Source organism: Sinocyclocheilus grahami, unplaced genomic scaffold, assembly GCF_001515645.1.
Source record: "Sinocyclocheilus grahami isolate Dianchi unplaced genomic scaffold, SAMN03320097.WGS_v1.1 scaffold535.1, whole genome shotgun sequence".
NCBI classification, from domain to species: domain Eukaryota; kingdom Metazoa; phylum Chordata; class Actinopteri; order Cypriniformes; family Cyprinidae; genus Sinocyclocheilus; species Sinocyclocheilus grahami.
The window spans coordinates 544,752-553,110 of NW_015505714.1; the positions used below are offsets into that span (position 1 = coordinate 544,752).

Consider the following 8,359-nt stretch of genomic DNA (forward strand, 5'->3'; position numbering starts at 1 on the left):
TTTTTTTTTGAAAGAAATTAAAAATTGTATTCAGCAAGGATGTGTTCAATTGTTAAGAAGTGATAGCAAAGATTTTAGGGCTGCAACTAACGATTATTTTGCTAATCGATTATTTTATTCCCCCCCCCCACCGACTAATCGGATTAAAAACAAACAATTTTCTTTTTTTATTTTATTGACAAAAACACACTATTCCACATTCTTCCCAATGTCCTTAAAACAAACGTTCCAACTGAATGCTATGAAAACATACAGTGCTTAAAAATGTATTAGACCACCTGCCATAATAAAGAGAAAACACATTCAGTAAAGATTAATTTAACACAGACTGTCAGGACGGACCTTTATGCAAAAATGGAAATGCTCGCGTGAATTTGTGACATTTATACATAAGGATATGACCGTTAACTGAAAGTTTTTTTGCGCTGAGGACACACACACGCATCTGTTAAAGCGCCTGACAGGGCAAGCAATTACGCTAATGCATTAGCTTAAAGCTTAAAATAAATAATTCTCATGTTTTGGGCAGCTTGGATCACGTAACTCTCCTGCAGCATCTCATTCTGTTTCCTCCACTATTTTAGATGCATTTTGTCCATAGAAATAAGTAATTCAGTGCTTTAATTTGACGCGACCGGCTGAAGTTGGGCAAGTATGTAAACTCTGTTGGACGTGCACTGTGGGCAGACCCGATTAATCGATAATGAGAATCGTTGTCGATGATTTTCATAATCGATAATAATCGATTTTATCGATTAGTTGTTGCAGCCCTAAAAGCTTTATATTGTTAGAAAATATTTATATTTCGAATAAATGCTGTTCTTTTTAACTTTTTATTCATCAAAGAATCGCAGTTTCCCCAAAAAATATTTGGCAGCACAACTGTTGCCAACATTGATAATTCTAATAATAAATCAGCATATTAGAATGATTTCTTAAGGACCGTGTGACACTTTATACTGGAGTAATGGCTGATGGAAATTCAGCTTTTATCACAGAAATAAATTATATTTTAAAGTATATTAAAATAGAAACCATTATTTTATATTGTAATAACATTTTACAAGATTACTGTTTTATAGTCTGTATTTTTGATCAAATAAATGCAGCCTTGATGAGCAGAAGAGACTTCTTTAAAAACATTACAAGTCTTACTGATCCCAAACTTTTGAGTGGTACTGTGTGTATGTATGTATGTATATATATATATATATATATACACACACACACAAACATATACATGACCAAGACCACAGTAAATATTAAAAAAAATATTATGACAATTTTACATTTAAATTGTTTTTTGTTAATATATATACTATAAAATGTATATATTATTTAATACTATTAAATTAAATATTATTTAATATTATACAAATTTATTCCTGTGATGGCAAGATGAATGTTTAACAGACATTACTCCAGACTTCAGTGTCACATGATTCTTCAGAAATCATTCTAACATGCTGATTTAGTATTCAAGAAACATTTTATCATGCTGCTTAATAATTATGTGGAAACTGATTTTGTGGAAAGGATTCTTTGATGAACAAAGAACAATTTATCACTCACTAACCTCAATCTTTTATACATTTGAATGCTACATTATTATTTTATATTCTATATTATTCTGAAATGACAGTCAGCTCATATCAGAATCAACCTGCTTTATTTTACAATCTTATTTCTACACAATAATCTTTAATAAAGCTTCACAGGATAGATCAGGGAGCAATGAAATCTGTTTGTAAGCACATAACCAATTCCCATCAGAATAACACCTCTCACAGGCTAAAAGAACAGACTGATCTCGGATCAGAGCATATTTGGCACATGGCCTCAGGTGGCCTTGTTTATCACAGAGGAAATCACAAACACGAGCCGTCACTTGAAGAATCAGACAGTGCATCTGCACCCCCTCAGCAATACAGATATTGCAAAGTGACAGCCACATTCCCTCTGTCATACTGATATACATGCAACAAAGTCTGGAATCTCTCTTCCTGTAAATGCTATTATGATGATGTCACAGCAAAGCTGGGGTCATTATTTAGTATGATAAATGGTCGGCAGAACACACCGTGCATTCTTTCCGTCCAACCCACTGCAGTACACCCCCAGAAAGCACCTCTTCGCAAATGCAATAAGCCACCTTACGGTCTCTCAAACACACAGACAAGCAAACTCGCCTTCCCCGTCAGTCTTTTCCTGGCGCTGTACGAAAAGTGACTTTGCCTGCAGACATCAGTGTGGGAGTGTGTGTGTGTTTTATGACATTTAGATGGAAGAGCGAGGGAGATCTCCCTTAAGTCAATTTGAACGCACGGGCCGATGAAATTACACAGGTAGCGGCGGGCGGCGTGACAAACGACTAGCCGCGATGGATGGAAATAACTCCACTCGGGGATACATCCTCCGACAGAGAAAATAAATGAAAATCTAAATTACAGTTTACAGTACACACGTAACAGCAAAACAGCTCCTTTTGCTGGGTAAATAAATATCTATGGATTGGAGAGAGTAAAGAGAGATACAGAGGAGAAAATAGAGATAGATACAGCAGTTGCTCAGACTACAGGCATGTGATAATACTTTCATTGCTACTGAACAATCTACTGGCCCAGTCAGGCCTGTAGTTCAGATATTTAAATAAATACTACAAATCAAAAAATATACCATACATTGAATTTTATTATATTTTAAAATGTAATTTATTCCTGTGATGGCCATTACTGCAGTCTTCAGTGTCACATGGTCATCCAGAAATCATTATAATGCCGATTTCATGCTCAGTTATCATCAATTATTATTGGTGCCCAATTATTAGGTATTTTTTATTATCAATGTTGAAAAAAAGTGTAATAATTGTTTTAAAAAGTGTAATAATTGAAATGATTTTTGATCATCAAATCAGCATCAGAATGATTTCTGAAGGATCATGTGACACTGGAGACCGGAGTAATGGCTGATGAAAATTCAGCTTAGCCATCACAGGATTATTTTAAAATATATTAAAATTAGGGCTGGTAATTTAACGCGTTAATTAGATTAATTAATAACGGTGAAAAATAACACGTTAAAATTATTAACGCATTTAACGCACTTGCCCTGCGCCCCAGACCTATGTGGGTTATCTGACATTTCATACAGCTGATTAATTACAAATATGAGGCAGGGCAACAACGCACTGCGTGATGGAGCCTAGAGAACGTAGCCTAATTAAAATGTCCCTAAAATTCAAGATATGGGGGAAAAAAATGCCCCGTTTGAGTTTTTGTCTCATATTTACATCATATCAATATCACACGAGTGCAAATGTGACACTGATCTTATACAAGAGTTCAGTAAGTAATAAGTTAATATAGTGTTATTTTAGACAATGTTGTCCGTTTTGCTCAATTTTGCCAACGAAAATATAAAGACAAAGCAGAACTGTCTCCAAGCAACACAAAGTGGCATTTCATTTCTTAATGCACGTTTTGAACTAATTGGGTGAACCGTTTGGCGCATTGAACCATTGGCCATAGGCGCGTTGGATTTTAAGCGGCGCTGCACAGATCGATCGGTGTATGACATCAAAGTACTTGTCACGCGGTACTTTGATGACACACACCGATCGGTCTGATGGTGACGATCCGCTTCATGTTGAACAAGCCTAATGATTCAATGGACCATTCATAAAGAACTATTTACGTAGCCATTAGTATGAATCAAATGAATAAATGACTCGATGACTTAATCATTAATATATTTACCACCACCTACTGGCAGTTTTAGTTTATTATATAGAGTATCATTTCATTAAAGAAATAATTTCATATTTCCATAGTAATAATAATAAAATAAATTATTAAAGGTATAATTCACCCACCGAAAAATGACAATTGTGTCATCATTTACTCACCCTCATGATCCAAAAAAATATATGTAATAAATTTTATCAAACAAAATATTTCTTGCTGAAGCTACATTTTGTAACGTCTGTTTGATGCTTTACACAACAATGACTTTAAATTATCTTTTTGGGAGTAATTTTTAGCCAAATTTAGATTAGATTAATTAATTGCCACATCATGAAATTAATTAGATTAAAAATTTTAATCGCTTGCCAGCCCTAATTAAAATAGAAAACAGTTCTTATAAATTGTAATAATATTTCACAATACTACTGTTTTTACTGTATTAAAATTACATTTTCTGAAATATTACTTTAAAAATATGTATTTATTTATTTAGCTATTTATTTTAAATTTTTGAACGATAGTGTATATAGAAGACCTGTAAATTAATAAACACTTTTGCTGGAATTGGAATATAGAGTCGGCAAATGATCTCAGAACAAGCTGGCCTGGATAAATAGACTATATACACACCCAATACAACCCATAAGTAATTAACTATTTTTACAACGAATAGTGAAAGTAACATAAATCATACTTAAACACTTCCTTTGCGAAACAAAAAATAAAACCTTAAAAACAAAATAAAACCCACCTCTTTGGCACGGTTAATGAAGGGTATCTGTGTCCCACTGTTGAGGTCTTCATTAATGATGAGGCGTCGAGCCCACTGGCCTGCCCTCACCACTCCACTGCCCTGGATGAGAACCATGATCTTCTCTGGGTTAGTGAGGGCATCCTCGCTCATGTAAATAAAGCTTTTCGGTTCATCCACAGTCGAATCGACCTGAAGGAATATAAATATTACAATCAGTATCAAACTGAGATGCCAGTCACCAATTACAGCAGGTTACAAGATTACGGCAAATTAAATATTCAGTTTGGAAATTTCACCCTTATATTATTGAACATACTTAGGGCACAGAGTTCACACTACATTCCAAAATGCTGTGAATTCATAGGCCAGGAGTAAATTAGAAACCTAACATCCATCATCATTTAGTCGAACTTGGCAAACTTCGTGAACCTCGAACTGATTTTGTTTTTTGTGCAGCTCCTCAATCCCCTGATGTGTGTCAACAACTATATTTAGTATTATTAAAGTGGGGCAGGACACTCTCAGAACCAGCTGATTGCAGTCAGAGACTGGAATCATTTCGAATGAACGGCGCTCAATGCTGAGCTACACTGCGTCTGATGACTTCATTACACTGCATCAAATCCGTCTTGACATTTACATGGTGTATGCTTCCTGTGTGGGGATAAGTTTTGTGGCAAACTCTAAGATGAGCATAAAGTCATACGATTGAAAATAACAATGCATTTTGTGTCTAAAATGGACTTTGATAAATGGATTAAGCACTAAATGCAGTTGGTCACAGACAGCTTTGCCCATGAAACTCTCTGAAAGACAATACAGAGTCCAAGAACATCATTTGGTTCTCTCCACAATATAAAACAGCTCATAAAAGCCTGTGCCAGCATTGTTCAGGTGATTTATGGAGAGTAATTTACAGTGCTTTTAAAAGGACATAAATTCTATGACTACCAAGCGCACACACCCGCTATCAAAAATGATGTGTAGTTTAATGATATGCCTCTTAAAAAGTGTACTAGAAATCATAACATTATTGCTCATATGAATGCAGTGACCACACCTTAGGAATCTCCTTGAGCGTACACAATTTTCCCATCAGAACAAATTTAATTTTCTCCTGGAGAGTTGAGAAGTGTTGAAGAATATCATTCTAAAACTTCGTTTTCACGCAATATAGGCCATTGTAATCTTATAGGATGCCAAGCACAACTGTATCAGTTTTCACAATAATTCTGTTTAGATTCAAATTGTGGGCATCTAAAGTATTAAGGAGGGAAAAAAATACATTACATACGGGGAGGATCTCCTTCTTCAGGTTGCAGTCGTTTTCCAGGCATTCATAAACATACTTTGTAATGATCTACAGGAGACAAGAGAGACATCCTTATAAGTCTTTCAAACTAACTTGCAAAAATGACCTGCACTTCTATTTGGTTTGAAACTAAAATGTACTTTAACTTCGGTTGGAAAAAAAAAACCAATATGGGGTGCTGTGTGTACATTAATGAGGGAAAAAAATTAACTTAAATGATTTTAGCAAATGGCTGCAATATAACAAAGAGTGAAAAATTTAAGGGGGTCTGAATACTTTCCGTACCCACTGTACACACACACACACACACACACACACACACGTGTATATAGTATATACAAAATACAATTTAAATGGTAACAAAGTGGTAGCACATTCTTTTGATGTATTCTGTTTTGTGCAGCAAATGCCTGCCTGAAGAAAATGAAACTGAATATAAGGACATATTCAAACAAAAAACTCACTATAAATTAAAAATCTAATTCTAAAAGCTACAACATCTGAACACATCTCAACTAAAAATGATCAAACATTAGTTAATACACTTCCAAGTTTAAACTCTGTATATTTTGCGCAATGAACAATTCCAGTACTATGTAGGGTTGACAAAAATGTTCAATGTACAATCTGAAGTCCTGAAGTAAGCCTAGACTAGATCAAATTTTAATATATTAATAGGATTCTAAAGATCCAATCAAACTATGATCTGTGGCTTCATATGCAGATAATCAATACAACAAATATGCATATGAATTGGGGGGGGGGGGGGGGAAGATAGAGTAATAATGCACTCGTAATGGTTACATACTCATTTAAAGCCATAAGGCATAGCCTAAGCTATTGCTTATTTGATTACCAACACCAAAAGTACATTAGGCTCAAATGAGCTAATGCAAAGGGATATTAGCGCTCGTCAGCGGTCAGCGGGCCTAAATGAGATGACATATCTCTACAGACCGTGACGGAGGCGGCGACGGCAGTGATGGCAGGAAGATACAGGCAGCTCAACAGTACCTAATTCACTAAATGTCAAGCTCTCTGATGAAGAATAAAATGGTTCTGAAGTGCAATATGCTTGTGTTTAATGACATCAATAAGCCTTGCAGGAAATTTCATTTATACTACATTATTGCTTCAGTGCCTCAGGTGCTTCTCTTTTGATATATGAGAGAAGAGAATGAGGGGGTCTTGAAAGGGTGCGTGGGTTCTGTTCCAGACGGTCCACGGCCATTCACTCTCACAGATGATTGAGTATACGTGTCCGACAAGATGGCGAGGGGTCTTGTAGATAAAACGCGTGAATGCGTGCAACATGTTCCCTCATCATGTGCCAATGGAGAGGGGATTGTCCATGCTAACATCACCGGTTGGAAAAACAATATACCGGAATTATAGATCTTCCATATATACTGTAGGCAGCGGAAACAGACAGTATACTCAAATTATTCAGTTCAGTTTATTTAAAAAAATCATTTTCATTTAACACCATTGTATTAGGCTTCTCATTTAAACAATTGCATTGTGGTAAACTGACTTGAAACAGCTGCATTTTGGCTCGTTTTGAGAGAACATGTTTCAATTAACTAGGCCAAACATAACATTTGATGCTTGTTCAATTTACTTAAGTAAATTAAGTTAATCCAACACAATTCTTTTCAACCACTTTACTTAATTAATTTGAGTTAAAAGTACATAAATGATTTTAGTTGTGTAATTAGGAACAGGATTTCGCCTTCCAATCATGCTTTGCACAGGGCTGGATAGAGAGAGTAAATGTTGAAATAAAATGTTATTTTATGCATTTTTTTTATCCAGATGATAAAATTGGGAGATGTTTCATGTTCTTTTATGTTTGTATTTAAAAGAGTTTCTGGTTTAGTGTTTTTGGGGGTTATCATTGTGGTGAAGTGTAGAGCATGTGCTTGGGTTGAGGACCTGCTAACAAGAATTAAAGTTGTTTTAATAATAATAATAAACAACTACTTTGGGCATGCCATGGATGTGACAAAACCATGTTATGACTAACAATACAAATCTTTACAGAGCAAAGATTTTGTGAAAATTGTTCTTGTCAGACAACTTTTGTAAAAAATTGCCCTTGCATTCATTAAATAAACTAATAAATTAAATTGGATTACTTGTTTTAATTTTTGTTTGATATTAATTTTAGAATAACTGAACTTAATCGTTTTGGATTAAAACCTCAAACTTTTTCATTTCAATTAAATGGCATTGATTTAACATTATGCAATAAACTTAAGTTTACCGAAATAAATTATGTTAATTAAATGCAACATAACCCAGTTACGTGGAACCGGTTGACAAAGTTAAGAAAATCCAACGTATGAGGTTGAAGTGCAACATATTCAGCTTCAAAAGCAATTTTGCTACTGTTGTACAATAACAGACTGCTGCTCTCTTGCTTCATCTCAGTCACAAACAATCTTAAAATTACAACATCACAGCACATTTATTATGTAAATAATGGCTTTAATATTATCTTCTCTCAATGAACAGGGAGAAGAGAAGAGAAGAGAAGAGAAGAGAAGA

At 34.7% G+C, this 8,359-nt stretch overlaps 1 protein-coding gene across 2 annotated transcripts in view; it reads right to left on the reverse strand.

Annotated features, from left to right (window-relative positions):
* The window catches only part of arb2a (ARB2 cotranscriptional regulator A), a 107,851-nt gene that overhangs the window by 75,641 nt on the left and 23,851 nt on the right, over positions 1-8,359 (reverse strand). For both annotated transcript variants that reach the window (XM_016238297.1, XM_016238298.1), the window contains exons 5-6: positions 5,792-5,857; positions 4,495-4,686 (exon numbers count right to left, since the gene is read on the reverse strand). In XM_016238297.1, the coding sequence (XP_016093783.1) occupies positions 4,495-4,686; positions 5,792-5,857 (258 nt within the window). The remainder of the gene's footprint in view (positions 1-4,494; positions 4,687-5,791; positions 5,858-8,359) is intronic.